At 36.0% G+C, this 23794-nt stretch overlaps 1 protein-coding gene across 1 annotated transcript; it reads left to right on the top strand.

Moving 5' to 3' along the window:
* The first annotated feature begins 2283 nt into the window (after positions 1 to 2283).
* VIP (vasoactive intestinal peptide) lies at positions 2284 to 16021 on the top strand. The gene is made up of 6 exons (XM_066594871.1): positions 2284 to 2390; positions 7905 to 8045; positions 9147 to 9251; positions 12604 to 12735; positions 13324 to 13438; positions 16013 to 16021. Exons 1-6 carry the CDS (start codon positions 2284 to 2286, stop codon positions 16019 to 16021), a joined length of 609 nt encoding a protein of 202 aa, XP_066450968.1.
* Positions 16022 to 23794: the final 7773 nt, after the last annotated feature.

Here is a 23794-nt window from a genome sequence, read left to right on the forward strand (position 1 = left end):
AGAGATTTTTAGAATTAGTCCCATTCCCTTTCTATTGACTACTCCTTCTGACAACTATCACATGACAAATGGTGACCAGAACTATGTATGGTTCTACAGGAGTGATATGACCAGTGGTAATCACCAATTTTTATCATCACTGAATTTCTTTGTAGTGCATTGAGTATTGTGACTTTCATGGCTGTTGCATCCATATAAGTATCATACATGGTCAGTGTTTTTTCTTGTGGCTGCACATGTGATAATTGATACCTCCTTTGGCATGTCATATCTGACATATCTATATATTATTGTGATTTTTCAAGGCATCATATATTTTAACTTATTAAAAGTTCTGTTTTAATTTGGACATTATTAACCTTCTCCCTTCAGCATATGATACTTTTGACATAGGACCTATACTAGTGTTGTAAGGAGTCCTAAATATTTCGGATTATATAGTGATAATAAATTCAGATTGGATCTAAAGATGTTGACATGTGGAAGGCAAGTAAAAGGACATTTTATAAATGAGATATTAAGTGGCTGGAATCAGATAACTATTCAATTCAATTAAATGTTTAATTAAAATCCTTTCCATACAATGAATGGAATCAATAAACGAATCTTCCCTTGGTAATTATAAGATCCTACACATTGTGGATGTGTAGACAGTATACAGCACATTGTATTATATGATATACTTATGTGTCCCTATGTCCACTAGATACATTCATTCATGTGATATAATAATGTCATCAGTGTTGTGTGCTGCAATTACAAGTGCAGAGCTGTTAATGTCATTATGGATGTGCAAACATTCATTACCTAAGTAAATTACCCTCTACGTAGTCATGTCTTATGGGATTCATTGATCACACAGGGACTTCATCTGCAGTCCTAAGCAAGAGGTGATGACGACTTTTTAGTGTATCCTCCTGGGATGTGAGTGACGTCTTCACATAAGCCACTCGATTTAGTCTTGTTGACCAGCCCTTCTCTCCCACTCTTTAATAGGAGCATGTTTCAGTATTAAATGAGACGTTCTGAGGCTGCCTGACAAGTGCACAACACTCCTAGCAGTGCAGGAGGAGAGCAAGACAAGATCACAAGCAACTTCCAGAAGAGGCACATCTGTGTGTGTTCAGGAGACTTGGCTGAGAGTTTCAGCACCACGGATAGCGCATCGTCCTTTCTGTGACCAGTAGGAAGTTCTGAAAAGTCAGCCTTGGTTTAAGGACATACAGCAGGGAAGAGGGAGGCTGCATATCAAGTAAGTAAAAGCCTTTCCATCTCAGATATTACAAAGAACACAAGGTAGCTGCTAAAATGTGAGGGGGAGATGCTCATTAACTTCTGAGCTGACTTCTGTAAGAATCCATACACTCAAAAGGTAGATAATTGGAAATATGATAGATAGAAAAGAGCAATGATTGTCACATAGATATTAAAGATGAAGACAAATGGACTGGAAATATAAGAGAAGATAGCAAAATATATGATTTTTTTAAATTAGATAGCAGGAGTTGTGATAATAGATGTTACATTAATAAAAGTAACTATATATGAATGAAAAGATAAATAGAAAATGCTACATAATTTTAACATTTTATTGAATAGATAAGTAGACTAGACATATAAGATTATGAAAGGATATAGCTATTGAGAGATAGACAGAGGGATAAATAGATAAAAGATAGATTGACAGATAGATATGAGATAGATATATGACAGATAAAGAAGGTGGATTAAACAGAAAGAGAAATTAAATTAATTGAATGCATACATAGATATAAAGATACGTGGATATAATAGAAGATAAATAGCAGATATGTTAGAGATAGATAGATATGTTTAGAGATGGGTAGATAACTATATAGGAAATATGATCAATAATTTAATGAGTCAATTAATATATAGATGCCTTTAGTTTACTAACCCCAAAAAGCTGCACATTTATACACATTTACACTATTTTTTATGATGTTCCATAAAGAAAGGCATAGTTCATTCAGTGTTATGGTTGTACAATTTGTTGCACTCTCAGTCTACTTCTTCACATTTTCAGTTATTATTTAGACAACTGCAGTCATTAGTAGTGCCAGGAGAGCATATATATTCTGCACATAGTACGACACATTGATAGAAGCAGGATATGTTCACAATTATGTGTGCACATAATAGTGTGTAAAGGTATATATATATATATATATATATATATGACTACTATGTATATATATTTTGCTATATATACTACCTTAAGTCATTGTGACATATTTTGTGTGCTCCAACAGGGTTGACACAATGGAACATAGAAGCATCTTCCACCTTATGGTGTCTTTTACTCTGTTCAGTGTTTTCTACCTCCGAGCACAGGCATTACCTCCTTTAGGGACATATTCTAATAGCAGGTAAGGCACATTTTTGTAATTTTTAATCCTATACATATTTAGTTCTATAGTGTTGGTCAGCTTTAGAGAAAAAGTAATATATACCTATAATTTGATAACTATTATTTATACAAGATACAGTGTATAAGAATGCACTTATATTCTATATACAGGTTTGTGTAGAAATATTTTGATCATTACTTTATTGCTTATATTAGCAAGTGTATTGTTGCTTTCATTTAAAAATGCTTTAAAAGTATGGAGAATGTGGAACTATTAACTATAATCCGTCTCAACGTTTGGAGGGGAAATGGGATATATACATGGACCATATACAATAATCCTCTACACTGTCAGTTACACTTATTAGACTGCTTCAGTTTACTGTGTAGCTAGTGGGATGTGTAAAAGGCAATGTAGGTCCATCTTTGGTCAACCTACAATTCTGGTATTGCCTACACAGTCCCCTAAATGGGTTATCTATGTAAATACTATTATTACTTATGGATACAAGTAGTGATAGTAGAAGTATGACTGCTGGTTTTCTACCAATCCTGAGAACATTAGGATTTATATAGGCTCTCTATGTAAATACTTTTATAGTTTGTCGATACAAGCAGTGATAAAAGAAGTCCAACTCCTGGATCTCTACCGATCCTGATAACATGTTTCTAATGTGACTAATCCTCATTGAAATGGTGAAAAGATACACAAACAGTTGAAACATTGTCATGTAGAAAACCCCTGCATGGATTAGCATGTGCATATCAGTCATAAAGTTCATCAGCAGACATAGGATATTCTGCTGACAGATTTGCAAATCAGCAGTGATGATTTTGCCAAAGTGCGTCACGTTTATGTTCAGAAGGAGTTGCTCATATAATGGTTAGTAACAATCTTCAGTATTGAAGTATACATGTTGTAGAAATTAATTAACTAGTCATGCCTAGCATAAACTGCTGTTGTAAATCTGAATACTAGCCTCTCTTTTTGTGAAATGTAATAAGAGGTTGCCACAACCCTAACACTAATCAGGTAGTTACTTTGTCAAGTCATGACTTCCACTCAAAATGCCTCCTCTCAGTTTTATAGGTTTTGAAGATCATTTGAATATAGTTAAGTAAGCAGAATTTTAGAGCCATATTCACCTAACGGTGTCATAGTGATGTTTTTCATTGTACTTATTCGCCCCAAATAAGGGCTTATTATTTTGAAACCATCATTATAAGCTATACAGGGGATGTGCAGTAAGAGTATATCAAAGCTCTCAAAATTCAGACTGTAGCAGAGATAAAAAAATAAAATAATCTTTTCAAGAATGCATTATATATTTATATCCATGAAGACTGTAAAATGATTCAAAATATAAATGTGAAATCCCATAAGACAAAACGTTTTAATACTATTACTTACCTAGAAAAAAATCAATTGACATTTGCTGCATATTAAACCAGTTGTTTTTTTTGGTTTTACTTTTTATGCATCAGTAGAACTATTCTTTCTAAATTAGTCGTATAACTATTACTGGTAAATGGCACCTTTGATTTTTTTGAGTATATCTTGTATTTATAGAATTTTTGTGGAAAAGTTCAGAAACCTTTACTATTTATAACTAAGTATGAATTAACATGAATAGTTCATTTAATACAGTAAGCTTGATGCTGAAACATAACTAGTTATCCAACAGAATTGTTCCAGGAAATGAAAGGTACCCACAAAGTACCTTTGAAAGTAGCTCTATTACCAACTTTATATTCTTAAATATGCCAAGACCTATATACTAGTACTGTGCAAATTATACACCTACTTTTGTCCCTGTCGCTAAAGGTTCTCACATTCATAATGTCCAAAAAGGGCTCAATTTCATTGGAAGCTGATTAAGCTGGGAGCATTTTTGGAGTATGGGAGAAATTGTACTACCCAGAGTTAAACTGGGCTTTGCTCATACTGGTGCTGTTTTTTATTATTGCCAAGGCTCTGGTGTCCTTGATTGCAAGAATAGAATATCCTTTTGCATTATTCTTCCTATCAAAAACATGAGAAATCTGAAAGACTCCATAATCAGTGGATGAGATCTACTAGGATTCATAAGGATCTTCTTATAAACAGATGTCATTCTTTTCATTACTCCATTGCAAATGGAAGCTATCATGGTAGTGTGAACAGAACCGTAGACTTTATTTTAATGTTTTCTCGGTTATAGCCAAAGTAAAAATCTCTGTGCTAATGATTGAGCCATTATGCTGCCTATTTTATAATTTGGTAAGTGTATAATGACATCCATATTGGTCTCATTTGAAAGAAGCCTTTACTATAAAGGAAACTGAGCAAGAAATAAGCATAAGCACTTAGAAATTTCTATATTTTCAGCCACATAATTTAGTTGTAGGTAATTTATGTGAGATATGCTGGAATGTGATAACCAAACAATGCAATTGATGTCCAATTACATAGTCCATAGAAGTTTTGCTGGGCCACATTTGCCCTGGAGAAGTCCAACATCATATTGCTTGCATCAGAATAAAGCCTTATAAGCAGGCATAAACCAATGTAAACATAAACTAGTCTATTATGGTATAACGCAAGAGTACAATAACGAAATCTTATATGAAAAATAATAATATGAGTTGTAATATACTTATAAACATGGAAATATCAGCCATGACACATTTTTTTCGCCTGTAGTCATAAGTAAATAAAAAATATCCAAGCCTTTATTGTTCCATATTTAAACACAGGCAATGTTTCGACCGGCAAGCTTTTTGTCAAGCCTTTCAGGCCGCCATTTACTTATGACTACTGGATTGATCTTGGGGATTCTTTGGTTCATTGTCCCCACTTACGGACTTGCATTGTCTTTTCTCCCCACCCTGACTGGGTTGAAATAGAGGAGTGAGTGCTGCTAGACCCTATACTTACACATTTTTTTAGCCTCTCAAAGTTCTATAAGGCCTTAAATAAAGGCTTGTTCACACTAGTGCTTCTGTATTCCATTGTTTGGCTCCATACTAAGAACAATGGTAAAACCAGAAGTGCTGGATCTGCCACCTGCTGGACCTGAGCAGTGCCAGACAGAGCACATTGAGTATAATGGGTCCCACCTAGTTGCCATTATGCACACCAGTATTTTCCCAAATAAAACAGTGCTGCATGCAGTGTTAATTCATTGTGGACTTAAAACAAATAAATACTAGGCAGCCAGTCTCCCAATGTGTGGTAGATGTGTGAGTAGTTCTTCATTAGTATTTTGTACTGGTGCTACCTTCCCCATATGGCATTTTTTCCTTCTGCATGCTGCTGGGAACTAATGTTTCTACCTACCCTTCTGTCTTTGTATTAATAAGCATGATGCTTTTCAGTCATTATTTTTTCATCCTAGATTTTAGCTGAAATCTGTGACAGAGGCTCCAAATGCAGCCACCAATGCAGATATGAATACATCCTAAGAAATAACACTCAAGGCTTTGGTCCATGGCATACAGCATGTTTCAATAGGCATTTAGAATCTTCAGCCAGGGCTGATTATCTCTCTTATTTGCATATTACCCAGAGAAGTATGAATGGCCTTATAAGTCTCTTCACTCAGTCACCTTCTAAGTGCTCTTCCTAAAGCGAAAAGATAGTGTTCCTGACCTACATCACAGGCCTCTTGCTAGCCAAACCAGAAACCTACTGCACACTGATTAGGGGTAAACACCCCAAAACTGTTATCTGTGTATGGATTCTGGATTGGCTTTCAATTCCCAGTCATTGTTACAAAGCTTGTATAAAGAGTCTAACATTAACTTACAGGAATGCTGCCTTCCAATAGGTGGCACTGCAGATGGATTGACCAATCTCCCTTATTTGCATATTACCCAGAGGAGTATGAATGGCCTTATAGGTCTCCTCACTCACCTTCTAGGTGCTCCGCCTAAGGAGAAAAGATAGCATTCCTGAAGAAAATACAATGAAAGGGCAAAAACAGATGGGTGTATGCGCAACTACACTCACTGCTGCGGAGCGTAGTTAAGCATGAACAGTTTTTTTTTCTCTGACTTTTCAAACTTCATGCTAGTATGTGTGAGTTTAAAAAAACAGCAGGAAGATAGGTCCTGTCCTATCTTTCCTTCACATAGTATTAACTATGTAGGAGAAAGATAGGGCGAGTCCTATCTTTTCTCACCCATACTAATAACAGGCAAGAATATTGCTAGTGAAAAGAAAACCATTGAAATCAATGGTTCCGTTTCATCCTGTTATGAGACCGTGATTATCACGGCCGCATAATGGGACTAAATCACGCTGCATCTGAGGAAGCCCAAAGTCAGTAGTATTTATATGAAGTACTTGTCAGTAAACACATACTCAATTATAACCTTGATCTATGGCTCTACAAGACATTGCAATAATTTGTTGTCCATTTACGTTCATTCTACATGTGATTACTTTGAGTATATTCTTTAACTATCATTTACACAGTGTAGTTTGTTCACTAATTGCAAGACATCATTTAGTAAATTTATATCAATTCTATTAGATTATTATAACGTGGATAGCATTACATCTGGACAGCAATTAATAATCAACAACAATAATTGCATTTACTAATATATCCTCTGTTGATTACATGCCTATTAAGGACTAGTTGACACAAAGAAAATAGTGAACCCCTCAAAGTGATTTAATCAAGAAAAGGATCAGTAATCAAAATGGAGTTGTCTAATTTTGGAATGTTTATAACCCATCCCCCATAACTGCAAATCATTTAAATATGAATGGTGTTTCGAAAATCCTTCATTATGGATAGGGTATTTTTTTATAAAACAATATTAAAGGGTTTTGCCGGTTTACAAGATTCACGTTTCAAGTAGCCTGTGACAACAGACAGTTAATAGACACAAATCCCTCATTCAGAGGCTTCATAAATTAGCAGAGAGTGGCTACAAAAAGCATTTCTCTTTCTCTGGAGGACCCAGTATGCCCATGCATTCCTATATAATGCATCAATGGGCAGAATGTAATGTGTAATTTCACCTGTGGTGGCAGTGTAGGGAAGTTAAACACTTGCTAATTACATTTGATTGCTCTCCTGCAAAACATCTTGTGATCACATTATTTTCAGGTGGTCCTCCTAATAAAAAGGAAAAGTGACAAGCATACAACCCCTATAATACATTTTCATTGAATGATTTATTGGTATCATTATGCACTGTATTCCCAGTGGTCTGCAAAGAAAGCAAAGTGTCATTATAAATTCTGAGATTTTTGATCAGGCAAAAACAAGAAGCAGTTGTATATCACAGATTATATTTTGACAAGAAATATTTCCCCAATTTTATCAGGTCAGATAAGGCTGTTTACGGCGCGGGAATGCAGGATTCGTTGGTATGTCTTTCTTAATCTGCCTAATGTACGACAAGGTGAAGAGTGTCATTGTAACTGATGTAAATAGGAATGAATTATATTGTTTTGTGTTCTTTTATAATATACAGGAAGTTTCATCGTGCACTCTCCATTATGTTTCATATTAATAATAAATATCATTTCTTTTAGGCTAGGTAACAGATTGTCATTTGAGGGAGCAAATGAAGCCGATCATACGCAGGGGACATTAAAACAAGATACAGACATTTTACAGAACACTCTACCAGAAAATGACAAGTATTTTCTGGAAATGGCCCAAGGAGTTGGCAGGTATACCATGTATCTGAGCTATGCAGTATGTTATATTCAATATACATTACTTGATAACCTACAAATGACTTGCTATGGTTTATTAATTTTAAACCTCTAAATCCATATACATTCAATCAAAGGTTTCACTTACGTTAATAATGTAAGAGTCTTTGAAATTATTGTAATGTTTCTCTTTCTTAAATAGTTTTAAAATATATTATTGAAATTTCATTACTTATCTCGAAACTTTGAGCTTTGAATTATGAATTTGTGGTGTATGTAATACATTTATTGCAGACAAAGATTTTAACAACACATTACAGGCAATATGAAATTTACTTTCATTGCTATAACTGACTGTAATTTGCTTGTTGTTGACATTGGTAACTGTTTTTATTACAATCCCCACATGTAATTGGGGGTTCATTTGAAATGCAAGAATTGATGGGTGGGTCTTTAGTTAATACCGTTTGGCATAGGGTAGATAAAATATTCAACCATTTAATTCTTTCTCTGCTTTTAACATTTACATTGCACGGTTGTGTTGTGACAACTGCAAAGAACACAGTGGAAATATTGGCCCATTGTTTTGGCTTAGGATGGAGTACAGTATGTGTCTTGACCATGCACAGGGGTTCTAGGTGCTTCTAGTTAGAGTACAGTGACAGGGATAGTCATTCATAGTATTCAGGTTGCAAAATCTATTAACAGCAACGATGAAGTGCATGTAAACCTCAAATATATAAAATATTCTTTGTTGTCTCAGATATTAAATGTCTTAAAATATAGTTCAAATAATACTCCCTCAGAAGAGGTCGTAGACACAACCAGATACCTAGAGACATGCTGTAATGAGGATAGAAATTAGTGGAAATGGAGGATGAAAGGTAGATGTATTATTTTTAATTTATTTTATATTTAAAACTGAAAAGAATTAATAAAAGAAGTGTTTCTAAGGAGCCAGCTTTTCTTTGTTAAAACTGAAATACCCTTAATCCCAGGTATTGCACTTTGATTCAGTATTGACATTCATTTTAAATACTATGCAGAAAGTTTGCAGAACTATACTGTCTTATATAGAAATGATGTTTTAAAGCTTTTATTTTTTTAATATACCAGAACATCACGACATGCTGATGGACTTTTCACCAGTGGATACAGTAAGCTTTTGGGTCAACTGTCTGCAAGAAGATATTTAGAATCTCTAATTGGCAAGAGAGTCAGGTGAGATATAATAATAAATCTATTATAGATAAATAAATGTCAATCAATAAACCACTATACAGTCCAAAACACATATAAGATGAAGCCAGTGAAATTCTATAACCTAATTCTAAAACAGAAAAGACAAGAAGTGAAATTTAATATTGTAATTTTAAAGACAATAATTGAGTCACAAACCGAAACACACATATCAAAAACACTGCTTGGTGCAAACATGGATTAAGACAATGGATTTCATGTTACACCAGTTGACATAACAAATTTTAGATGGCTTATAACACTAATATCTATATAATGTTATGTACAGACTGAATTGTTCTCAATGATACACAAAGAGCCTTTCAACACATTCTAATATATAACAGAGGTCATATATTAAGTGTATTAAGTTTTCTGTAGCACCAAATTGGGTAAAGCTCTGTTTATACTAGCCGAATGGCTTCTGTTAATAGAGCCATTAGAGCTTTTACAAGTATATATTCAAGAAATCTTAACTAATTCTTATGAATCCCATTGACTTTTATTGGGTCTCAAGGTTTCCATTTACTGTCCAGTTTTTTAACAAGAACAAGCTGCATATGGCTCTATTCTTGCCATTAAAAGTGATACAGAAATGAATAAAATAGGACCTTAGTACCAATGTAACATTAGTGGCAGTATGTAAAATAAATCTCTTTAAATAGGGGCTTTAAAACAGACATTATGGATTTTCTAATGCATAAATATACATAAGGCAGTTTTTTTTCCAGCAAAATGATCTTGAACCCTTAGCCTGTAGTATATGCCTTCCTTCAGTTTAGATATAACTTGTCATATGACATATTCATAAAAATGCAACAGATTATGGGTAAATTATGCTGCACAAAGACACTGTTGATACCTGATCCCTATTGGCCATTGGCTGGTGGTCAACTGAATGTGCAATCATGCAATTATTAGAGCACAATCTCCTTCCTAGAATACCACTGAACGAATTAAGATTAATTTGAGGAATGTACAGATCTAGCAAGGTTTAACATGACAGTGATAACTTGTCACAGAAAGTTATCTTATTTTAAGCTATTGAATAGCTATTGTTCCTTTATCTTAACATAACAAAACCTACTGTAAAGGAATTGAAAGGATAAACAAACTGAGTCATAGAAAGTTATCCCAACCTTACTTAACGACAGCCTATACATCTTTTGATGGTGCCTATTAAGAGCTTTATTCTGCAGCGCTGACTTTTGATGGCGGTTGCATGAGAAGTCAGGTGCGGGTCTCCTGTGCTAAGAAGGGCAGGTGCTCAGCTGTTGGATGACAGCTGGGCACTTGCTGTAACATTGGGGACCAAAGAAAACTTCAATCCCCACTGTTTAACCCTTTACATGCTGTGGTCAGTGCATCCATGGCATGTAAAAGGCTGACTGAGGGAAGGGGCTGCCTCTGTCACCCATCAAACCCCCTGAGATGTGATCGCGGGGTACTTATGGGTTGCTATGGCACCTGGAGGCTTGACTATAGCCTCTAGGTCTGCCAGCTACGGTGGCCAATGAAGCTCAGCCTCTGGCTGAGGTTCATAAGCTTTCTAATACACTGTTATACTGAAGAATAGTAGTATATTAGAAGAACAATAAAATATCGGGATAATCAAGTCCCTTAGTGGGATAAAAATAAAAAGTTAAATAAGTATTTTTTTAATAAGACTAGAAACGTCAAAACCCACCTTTCCCCCTTTACTATGTAAAAAAACTTTAAAAAAATCACATATGTGGTTTTGCTGCTTTCTTAATGACCCAGAGAAAAAAAGTAGTTTATTATATAACTTGAACAGTGATATTCATGAAAAAAATACAAAAATCATGGCAAACATAGCTAGTTTTGCATATCTTGCCTTACAAAAAATGGAATAGAAAGTGATCAAAACATCACATGGATTAACAAATGGTACCATTAAAAAGTACAACTCATCCTGCAAAAACATTTCACAGCACTGTTGACAAAAAAAGAAAAATGTTACAGGTCTTTGAATGCAGCGATAAACAAATTGTTTTTTTAAGGGCTCGGTCAGACGAGCAGGGTTTACATGCTGCTAAGCAATGCGTAAACCTTCCTATTATGTGCGTGAACGGGCTGTCCCTAGCTCTGTGGAGCAGCCCGTTCACATGTCAGTGGTGTGGGCAGCCTGCTTCCACAGCTCGTATATGAGTCTATGGTAAGCCCCCTGGACAGCGCGCACCATGGAGCTGACAGGTGAGTTGGCACTCACTGTCCGTACTTTTTTAGAAGCGCAGATTCTGCGCTTCTAAAAAGGGTCCATGTGAGTACTTCCATAGCAACCTATAGGTTGCTGTGGAAGTGTGGTTTACATGCTGCTATAGCAGTATGTAAAACACGCTCATCTGACCAAGCCCTAAAAGTATTAAAAAGTTGCAAAAGAAAAAACATATATAAATTTGGTATTGACATAATCATACTGGGCTGCAGAATTAATTAAAAATATCATTTCTACTGCACGATGAACATTGTTAAAAATAATCTGCAGAATTGCAGATTTTGTTTATCTTGCCTCTAGAAAAAAATACAATAAAAAGCAATCAAAATGTTATATGCTCCCCAAAATTTGATAAATGAAGACTAGAGTTCATTCAGCAAAAAATAAATCCTCACAGAGCTCCGTTGATGGTAAAATAAAAATGGTTTGGTAGAAACCCAAAAGAAAATCTTGTGTACAAAAAAGAAAAACATAAAAAAACTATAAACTTTGTATCACCAGAATCGAGCTGCCCTAGCGAATATTATCGCATTATTTATTTTGCACACTGAACATCATAAAAATGAAATCCAAAACACAAATGCAGAATTTCTATTTTCCCTAGTACCCTTACAATTGTTTTATAAAAATTTTTTATAAAACAAGTCTTTATGTGGCTATGTCAACAGAAAAACCTCATTAAGGCACAAATAGGTTTTGTCCCTAAGGGGTTAATGTGTTAAAAGTCAAATTAAACTCTGCTTCACTTGTATAGAGAAATTAAAGGCTTTAATTTTGAGCGTCATTTAGAAGTATGTACATAACTTGGCAACGCAATATTTCAACGATTTCATTCATTTATTAATTAAAAACAAAAACAAATAAGCAAAAAATAGTCGTTCAACATCCAAGTATAAAGGGTTTTGGTACTTTTTTAACCTTTATTTTAGTACTTTAGCTGTAGTCTTCATGTTAATGGCTTAAAACAATCTTGAACAACATTAAACATTATTACTTATATTATGGATAATAGTAAATACATTTTACACTTATTTTAAGTTCTGTATTATGCATTAAGAAAATTGCATTCTTTGTTCTATTTTTATTCCTCTACCTCAGTAACAGTGTTGTGGAAGATCCAGTCCCTGTAAAACGTCACTCTGATGCTGTCTTCACTGATAATTACAGTCGATTTAGGAAGCAGATGGCAGTAAAGAAATACTTAAACTCAGTTCTCACCGGCAAAAGAAGGTATTGACGGAGTGGCAGAAGGACTTTATTAAAATACCACTAACTCTGAGAATTGCAAAGGGACAAATATATCTACTTAGTCATGACTGTCATTATCTTGAGGGATTAATTTAGATACTTTGGCGACAAGTGAAATGATTGCTATCTGATGCATCTAATGAAAGAATCCATACAGATGACCCTATTTTTTTCGTATTGTAATTATAGCTTTCAGTTTTATAAAAAACAGAGACTTACATGGTATTAGATTTCTAGATTAAACTACTTTAGCTTTACATGATCTTTTCTTGTCAATAATTTTGTCAATATTATTTAAGTATTTTATCTTAAATTGTTTTTAAATCTAAATAATTGGTTATTCTCTTATTCTAAAGTGTATGATATACTTACTATTCATACCTATTGGTACAGATTCTTTTAGCCATGTGGTCTTCAAATGTACTGCCTACTAATAAAAATGGGTGGAGCAAATGTAGTGCTCCTTTGCAATTGGATGCGCTATCTTCACCTGAATAAAAGAACTTGGCTTTTATTGTAGAAATAGGTGGTGACAATCATGTAAGGCAAACTACTTTTCATTTTCCATAGTCAAGAAGATATCAATCCTTCAAGCCTTCGAGAAGATGCTGAATTAAGTCAAGCTCCATATTCAGAAAACTATGATGATGCCACCATTGATGAGTTGCTAAGCCACTTACCATTGGTATGTCATTCATTGCTAATTCTATTTCTCTACTGAGATTCATCACATTATAGCTTAGTTATTACCATATTACTTTTTAAATGTTGTGCATTAAAAACTGGCTTTATTTTTTGTATACTTAGATCCTCAGATACAAGTTTATGTGGTTTTATTAAAGGCATTCCTTTGTCTAAAGTTTAAGTCATTTCATAGTCATTTGTGCTTCAAAGGATGACTTTCTAAGGTTTTATGATAAAATGATCAGTAAAATAATGCTCACATTTTTTGCTTATATTTTGCATTATTTTATGTCAAACCTACTCACATGGTCACAATTTAGCATGATATTAGAACAATCATTTAATTAAATGATATTAAAAGATATTGCTGTTTTGCAATAATCAGTTACTCCATGTAGGATATAGTTTCAATTAATTCTCTGACAGCAAAATGCAAAAATATAATGGTTGTGTTGCGTACGGGAGAATCTTGAAGTAAATAGCCCAACAGCTTTATACAATGTATACTTAGTCTGACCATCTGTGATTCGTAATGTTTAATTTACCATCTTGGAAGTGAATACCCCAATGAATACTCAAACCTGCTGTATGATATTAAATGCAATTGATTATTTTTTATAAAGTAGTTTATTATTACATCAAAATAAGAATATATCAATAAAAACACAAACATAAGAGATTTCTGTTCAAAATCATTTCCTTTTAGGCATCCTAGATTTTGTCTTTACTAGATTCATATGTTACTTTGCCATATAAAAAAGTTTTATTTTTCTGAAAAGGTTAAATGATGATGTCAATACAAGTTTCTCATTGTGCTAACAATGATCAGGAGTGGGAGAACCATGCATGCAGCCAGTCTGGCTGCATAGGAGTTTCCTCGCACTTCAGATGGAGGACAACAGCAGTCTCACATATTGCTCTAGAAAATGTCCATGTTTTACTACTGACTATGAATAAGCAATCAGAATTTATGGCAATGGTTAACATTGAAGATAACAAACTTCAAAATGGGCCTTCCATTATAGTTTTCTATTTTGCCACCCCAAACAGAAGGGCTTGATATTTGTTCCCCTTCAACAGCCTTTCCATGACCCTCGAGCCAATTCTGCTTGTTTGTTAACAATGCAGTTCCTCTGCAGGAGTAACTTCTACACAAGCAATAAGATGGGACAATATATTACAGGGGTGTACAAAATGTGGCCTAAGGGCCATATGTTATTATCTATGGATCCAACCATCTTGACATAGAAATGCTGCTCATATGTAGTTTCCATGTCAGAACGAAGAGTGACACACAGATCAAGAGCAAGGATGGCAAGTACTAATGGTGCATTGAGTAGCCATCTCTGAGCCCCCCATATATCTGGAGAATAGAGTCCCTTGAACCATGTGTGGCATTCCAAAAAGGAGTTTATGAATTAAAATGTGGCTGTATAGGCATGCAGCTCTTTCCATTGTCATTTGTGTGATTGGTGAAATACAATGCTGTTATTACAACACCCATTATCTACATTGGAAAGAGCCACATGCATGGTTTCCTACTCTCTGTATTGCTGATTGGGGGAACAAGGGAACCCTTATTCTGTCAAATGGATTGGAGTTCTGTAAGTTGAACCTGCATCTATCATATGGGAGACTTCTTATTCTGTAGAGAAACTTTTCAGCAGTCATGTCCTTATCATCACAGGCAGGATTACATTGAATGGCAACACCTATATAAATAGAAAACACACAATCCACCATTCACAGTAGGTGATAGTCACAGCTCACCTCCTCGCCCTCCCTGCACAATGATCTCTGTACATGTCACAGAACCTGCCTAGAAATCTTTCTCATAGAAGCCAATGGTCAGCTCCTGTACATTGTGTAAATAACAATTAAGTATGTAAGGCATATCTGTAAACACTATTAACTGCAGCCCAGATAGATAGCTGCCTCCCACAGTCATATACAAACAATAGAATAAAAAAATTGCAATCAAAAAATAAAAACAGGTTGGAATATATTTCACTATCTCGCTTCAATTAGTACAAAATATAGGTGAAACATTCCCTTTTAAAGTTTTATTGCAGAACTTGGAAGTGGTTCAATATGACAATGTGGCTCCTTGACCAAAAGGCTTGTGCCCCCCAGATCTAGGACAAGATCCCCTCTCTCTACGGGTACTTTTAGAAAAGCCAATTCTCATTTTGCTTGTTCGTGAACAATCTAATGACGATTTGTATGTCTGCAGGAAATGAATGCCGAACAAAAAGGGAACACTTATTGTCAGCTTGCGTTTAGACCGAACAATTAACGTTCACTTTCGCTCAGTTGAATAATGAAAATTTTTAATGAAAATCATTCTATCTAAAAGCACCTTAAGACCCTCATAGCAGCCACTTGGTCTAACTTTTTGACATGCATGCCTTTGACTAATGGTGTCATAGCCACACAGTCAATGCTTTTGAACTTAGTGATATAGTCCATTAACAAATAATGTACGTCTGGTTATGCATTATTTATGCTTTTGTTTGTAGTTGAACTATTACTTGGTGTGTATTTCTAAAATACTTGTTTTTTCCCTTTCTTTTAGAATCTTTGAAGAACGCCACTCAGTTGTTTAATGAAAAGAACAAGTTTACTATATTTTTGAGTTTGACATAGTATTTCAAAGAGATTACTTCTGTATTCAAACCAAAACCAATGTTGTGAGGTGAAAATTGTGGCAAATCTGTTTCTTATATTTACAAGTTGATGTTTACACTGTAAATATTACTTTAGAGATCTCTACCTAAAGCTGTACATAGATATGCAAAATTCATGGAAAGCCCGTGATTTCATATGCTTCAAAGTCTTTATTTCAATAAATGCATTTGAAAGATGAACGCAGAAAAAAAGGACGGTCTTTTACAATTTTGTAGGATGAACTAATTCAGGGGAACATAAATACAAGCATTGGATTGCACTCAGAATGAGGTTGAAGGCTGAGGAAAGCTAAGTGTAGCCTTCCGAAGACATTCCACTTTACTCCATGCTTAATTAGAGATACCTATTGATTATAGTGTATGAGAACAAATAGGTGACCTTCTTGTGCATAGCAGCCAACCAGAGTTCAACTTTCATTTTCTAAACTGCACCATAAAGAGGAATGATACATTCACTCTGATTGGGTGCTCTGGGTCACAAGGTCATTTTAACCCTCAGTCAGTTTTGAGACATGAGGCCCATTATGACTTATGTAGGCTTTCATATTCACCCTGTAGAACCATATTAGATTCTGCTCCAAAGATAATGAAATATAGATCTATTTTCCAAAATCTATACACTCAATCTTGCCCATATAAATAATGCACCTTTTCATGATTTGTATTTAACCTTTATTTTTTTTAAAGATTTTGATAATTTCGATCAAATATTAAGGCTGAATGTATCTGTCATTTTAATGTTATACTGTAAAGTGCTGAGGATCTTAAAAGGTTAAGACATGCCTAGAGGAAGATAGACGGAAGAGATTTGTTTAATGTAAAAATTTATCTACGGCATAAATATTCAGAAATTAAACTGTGTATATCTTTGCTGATGACAGCATTACTTATATATAAAGTGGATACTGGGAAATTATAATATTTTTTCAAAATGAATGTAACTTATGAAATATGCAGATAATAAAGAGATTTTATCATCACTGCAAATTCGAATGGTTTTGCATTTGGATTGTGTCATTTTGTCTTCTTACAAGATGAGACCATACTTAAAACTGTTACTATTTTACTCCCGATACCTGCACTTTATATATAACCCAATATATATATATAGCCTAAACTATGTTTCAAACATAAGGCTCGCGGGACGAAACCACCCGCCATGTCATTTTATGTGGCCTGCAATGAGGTCCAGATGCAGAAAGACCGGCTCTCCACTTTCCCCAGAGAATGCAGCCAGCGCTTGGCAGAGGCGGCGGTGCTGGCACAGGGAGTGGGTGGCATCTTGGATTCTGAGCTAAAGCACACACCTCCACACCACTTTGTTCAGAAACTCCCCATTCACGGGTGGCGGCACAGATCTGAAAACCCTACCCAGGAACCCTAGCCACCCTCCAAGGTAGGAGGATTAGTGCTAAAGAGGTGGAAGGGGAGAAATGCCATCATGGTGTATAAAGCTACACAGCTATGTTAACCCATTAAGGACCAAGCCCAGTAAATTTATGGTGCTTGATCCTGGGCATTAAACCCAGCCAATAGTAAAAATATGACGGGAGTTTAAAGCCTCTGCTTTTGCAATCAATCAGAAGCATGTTAGGTTGTCAGCTGTTAGTCACAGCTGATAACCTGGAGGAGAAGACAGGAGGGGACTTTAAACCTTTAAGCAGTATGTACTAAAAAGTGAAAGTGGAAGTGTTTCTTCCACTACACAAGCTGGCAGTCACGTGACCGCCAGGATCCCCTGTTACAGTAGAGCTGCAGGGTCATACAGACCCTGATCAGCTCTGCCAGTGACTATTGTCACTACAGGGGATGTTTTCTCTGTAACTGAGGCTCCTATGGATGCCCAAGCTACAGAGGAAAAGTGTGTAATAAAAAAAGACAAAAAAAACATGTGAATGTCCTCCAGAGGTCTTGCATGACATCATGGAGGACATAGATAGTGCTCAAAACAAAATGAGTAACCTATTCCTTTACTTTATTTTAGCGTAGATGTACTAATTAAAAAAAAAAAAAAAACTATAAATGTTCAAAAAAATTATTTTTTTGAGCTTTTTACTCCACATCAAACTAAAACACGGGAAAAAAGTCAGTGAAAACATATTAAAAATATAGCTCTATATGTCATGGTGGAAAAAATGCAGCAAAAATAATTTTTGTGGATGAAAGAAAAAACATAGGGCAGTTAAACCACCACATGGGTAAAATCCATAAAAAGTGTTTGGTCCTTAAGGTGCAAGACAGCCTGGTCCTTAGGGGGTTAAGTAGTAGTTACATTTAGGGCACATTCACACTGGTTATACAGTTTTGGTCCGTGAAATATGCAGTGTTTTCACAGACTGAAACAATGCGTATTCACTGTGTATTTTGACCTATTGCATTTTTTTGTGGACGTATTCACTGTTTCCCACTTGTGCAAAAAAAAAAAAGCAACACGATCCCATAAATTTGTTCTGCCTTCATGCATAAATATGAATGTATAATTTGTATTCACTGTGTATTTTAGCGATACTCTTGACTTTAATGGGCAATTTTGTTCTGTAATATGGACGAAAATGGACATGCTGCAATTTTTTTTTCACACGTGTAGAATGGACGTGTAAAAAATGCATGTCTGAATACCCCAATGCAAATCAATAGTGCTTAAGCTGTGTGTATTACAAGTGTAAAAAATCATGTGGTATACATCATTGAGTGCACGTTCTGTTGCTTAAAATTTGTAGACTCCACAATGCACAAAATGAAAAGCAAAATAGCACAGCGTATTGGATACATTCAAACTAAAATGGAGAAAGGAATATCAGGGGCTGGAAAACACTTTATAGGTCATCATAATAACAATCTTCATTTATTTTTTATGGGATATAAAAGGTTAAGAGACCAGATAGAGGAGAAGATTGGCAGAACTAGCTACGTAAATGTGAGGCGTTTTGGATATTAAAGTTGGACACAAGATATCAAGGAGGCTCAAACTTCAAAATAGGCTTCTTATATTTTTATAGAATGTATTTATCAGCATATGGAATTCTATGATCATGTGACTGATCTGGGAGTGATTTATCAGCTGACATCATGTGACTAAAATCGGAGTGGCTTATTAATTGACATGAAGCTTTTTAAGTGATTTAGAGTGGTTTCACACCTGTGGCAAAGTTTCCGCTTTCCTGCTCCATTCAAGGAGCAGGAAAAGGGAATTTCCACGGCTAAACAGTTCCGTCTTTGGAAGGAGCCGAATAGCACCAGGCGGACCTCATTGACTGTAATGGGGTGTACCCACTTTCTGCTCAGCTAACCAGCTTTTGGATGCAGCGCTTTTTCTTCCAGTATCTTCAGCCAGATCTGCGACGGACGCCGGAGGTTCCAAAGCAGATGTGGAACAGGCCTTAGGCCTCAGTCACACGGGCGTAAATACGCGCGTAAAAAAAACGCGTGACCATGTCCATTGCCACCAATATGTTCTATCTTTTGTAGGTGCGTTTTTACGCGCGTATATACGCGCGTAAAAACGCCCGTGGGTTTTTAAGCGCGTATATACGCGCGTATTTACGCCCATGTGACTAAGGCCTTAGAATGATCTTGTGAAACTGCCATGATTAAGAGCATGTATATGCTAGAAACTTGTTGGTATCATGAGCGTAAGCATTTGCTAACCATGTTATAAATAAAATGAAGTGATTTTAAAGAGGATTTTTATGGTGCTGGAAGATACGTTTATTGGATCTATAGTGCTGATATGGCCCTCGGTGAAAGTGAGTTTGCCACCACTTGTCTAAGCAGTTATACACTGATCAGCCATAACATCAAAACCACTGACAGGTGAAGAGAATAAGATTGATTATCTACTGACAATGGTACCTGTCGAGGGGTGATACACATTAGACAGCACATGAACATGCAGTTTTGAAATTGATGCGTTGGAAGGAGGAAAAATGAGCATGTGTAAGGATCTGAGGAACTTTGACAAGGGCCAAGTGATGTCTAAAGGAAGGTAGGAAGGAAGGAGCAAATACCCCATGCCTATCACTAGTGCTAATCCAGCTTCATCAGGCGATCATACCCTCCACAGAGCATTGTCATAGTGCGGATCATGTGATCTGGAGAACAGAAGAAAAGTGTAGAATACACAACTACAAAATTGGATTCTTCATAGCAGAATTCATTATGATGAATTTCACCTCAAATAGCTTCTTTAATATCCATTATTCCTGGAAGTCTAGAGCGGTTGAATTATTAAAAAAAGGTATTCCAGAAATACAATATTGATGACCTATCCTCATGTCTGCCACTTGGGAACCCCACCAATCAACTGTTTGAAGAGACTATGGTGCTCAGGTGATCATCACAATGACTTTTCTCGCTTTGTGATGGCACATTCATTAGCCACATGGCCTAAGGGCATCTCAGTCCCAATCAAGTGGATTGGATTGAGCTACTATACTTAGCACAGCCACTATCAAATATAAAGTGCTATGCCTGGTATGTAGTGAAATAGCATGGCCACTACAAACAGCTGATCAATGAGAGTCCTGGGCAGCAAACCTCACCAATCTGATATTGATGACATATCCTGAGCATAGGTTATTGATATGTTATTCCCGAAACACTCCTTTAATTTAATTACCATATATTGTTTTATATTGTTTTTGATGGTGTTGCAGTTAATGGTGGAAAAGTATACTTATAATTGAATTTAGTTCATTAAATTAAGTCCAGGATTCAGTTGAGGCTGATGTACAGTAGTGTTCACAACGAAAAATGTAAGCATTGATCTCAATAAGAGAATTTGCTAAGCAAAAAATTGCCAGAAATCTGTCTCAATGTGCACAAAAAACTGGTGTGTAGCCCAGAGTTGGGGTGTCTTTGGTTGCTATGCGTCTGTTTTATGAGTATTTATCATCTGTGTATTTGTGTCCTCTATGTTGGTGCTAACAAGCTTTGTAAAGGCAAATATGTCTTCTCTAAGTTGTTGTTGTGTGTGGTATTGTGGGAGTTTAGGAATAGTTGGGAGGCGGAGTCAAGAGAAGAGGGAGTCCAGAGATGTAGTCGGTGGAGGAGAATGTGTCATCGGGAGGCTGAAGCTTGTTTATGCTTCTGCCTATGTAGAACTGCTGGCCTATTTCATTTGCCATGGGATATATTCCCTCCAGGGACTGAACTACCGAGTAATGGTTGGTGCTGTACAAAGTTAGCAAAAGTAACTAGCAAATAAGAAAAAGGAGAGGTGTGTGCTCACCCACCATGTCAAGAGTGTACCCCCTGGGGATCGTCTATCAGATAACTTAGACTGAAGACATCTAGATTTCGGGAAGAAAAGTGTCTCCTAGGAAACGAGTGTAACAGAGTTGATTCAGAAGGAAGCCTGCCAGAAGTGTTATGTCGGAAACTGTCAACCTACTTTATTCTTGGAAAATCAAAGTTGAATTATGTGAGTAAAGAGAAACCGTGTACTTCTGTTTTGAAAACTCTCTTTGTCTGTGGACTCTTATATTTAACTACGAGCAACTGTTTGCTTGAAAAGAGCTACTGTTGTCACGTGACAACACCGTTAGGACTAATTACCGTGTACATCTGCCTGTTCTTTTTGCACTGCATGCAACCGAGCTGGGCCATGTTCTGCCATTGTCGGGGAGAACCCCGTGGTTTCCTCCACAATGCTGGCCTTACGTTTGGACGCGACAGGTGTACATATCTTCTGCTATATTTATTGTATTTTGGACACTTTTTCTGCCCTATAAACAAGGAGCAGGCTTATAGAAAAAGGAATGGCCTCTTAGCGGACAGGGCTTAAAATACAATAGACTGCATTAAAATGTTGGCATAAAATATGGTGTAAAGTTAGTTAATCAGCCGGTGATGAAAAATTAGAGAAAAATGGCTAGCATGTCTTTCAAGTTGTGCCAAATCTATTGCACAGTGTGCACTTGTGTGATAAATTTGGTGCAGTGTATGGCTTTCTAACCTAAGCTCTCTAAATTTAAGAAACTAATAAATCTGTTTCAATGTTTTTTCCTAAGCATTTGGGATGAAGGGGAGTTCAGGTACCACAAAACCACCCATATGTGCTCCTGACATCTTAAAGCATGTATAGTTATGATGCATTTATCTAATATGAAGAGACTGATACATTTTATCATTCCCAATATCACAAAGTAACACAGGTGGTAAGTATTATTGACTGTTATCTAGTGGATAAATCCAATAGATCAGGATTTCTCAAAAGGTTTCTACTGAGACACAATTCCCCCCATTGCAGCACAACATACTTCCCAAGCAGCACTAAATTAATGCCACAGTACAGCACTAAATGATTTTCTAGAAGTGCCATAAAATAGCATAGTGCAGCACAAAATACCTTACCAGCAGCACCAAATGAGTACCATAATGAAGCACAAGATATCTCTTTAACCGCACAAAGTTTTTACCATGTAAAACTACAGCTCCCAATATAACCTGACCAATGGTAAGGATATGCTGGGAGTTGTAGTTTCACAAAATAGAATGCTGTGCATCTTACAAGTGAACACAATACTAATCTGAAGCAGAATACACAATGATCTTGGCAAACTCATAAGTGACGTCTTCTGAACTCGTTCCTTTTCTTCTCTATCTGGTCCAGACCTTAATGATCTCTTCCAGGTAATTCTTGCCTCTGCGGAAATTGCAGACTAGACATTTTTGATTCTTCTGTTGATGATAGCACTGTTAATAATAGTACTGTGCCATCTCAAAATAGTGCTACTCACTGTAGAAATAAATTATAATATGTACTTAGCCCCTGAAATAAATTATAATGCTCACTGTACCTCTGAAATGAATTCTAATATGCAACATGACTCCCATAAATTAATTATAATACCCTCTGTGCACCCTGAAAAAAGTGTACCCTCTGCACAAATAAGAAATATGGCTAGGCCTACCTGCTTTTTACATCCCTGGCACTGCAGCTTATCACAACTCTGTGCTCTTAGTTGAGTTGCCCTAAATATTTGGGGGACCACCAGCCCTTTGGACACTCCCCCAGTAAAAGATGCACTACTCATTCCAAAAGGTTGTAAAACTATAAAACCCTGCATATGTTACTGACTTTCCTTGTTACATCATGCAATGGCTCAGAGGAGTATGCAAACCTATGCAACAAATACTGCATCGAACTGGGTTTTACAGGGGGAGCGGGAGCAGATGGTCCATTCTAGAGAGGCCCACAAGGAATCGGAATCAGACCAGGGCAAATTGTCAGTCTGAGCCTGGGGTATGTGTAAATTTTTCAACCCATACTGAATATCAACTTTCTTCATTAAAATGAATTCTTGGTGGCTTCAATGATATCATATAGGCTACTTTTATGGGGAACAGTTATTTAGCTGAAACTGATAGACTAGTCCTTATGGTGCCTGAGGTTGCTTAAAGCTGGTCAAGTTACATTAGCTGTTGGATTACATATTTACAGCCCAAGACTATAATCAGTAACCCCTACCCCTATTAATTTACAGATTCTCCAACTATGTATGAACATTTTTATGGAGACTTATGGGGTGAGCAATTATTTTTAGTTAAGAAACTCCTGTTCATAACAGCCCATAAAGAATGTAATATGTATGGTTAGTATAAGTGCATTTGCGGATGAAATCCTAGTTAATCACAGATCATGCATAAACTGTGAAGTGTATCTTCTA

The sequence above is a fragment of the Eleutherodactylus coqui genome, chromosome 3 (genome assembly GCF_035609145.1).
Source record: "Eleutherodactylus coqui strain aEleCoq1 chromosome 3, aEleCoq1.hap1, whole genome shotgun sequence".
Classification (NCBI taxonomy): domain Eukaryota; kingdom Metazoa; phylum Chordata; class Amphibia; order Anura; family Eleutherodactylidae; genus Eleutherodactylus; species Eleutherodactylus coqui.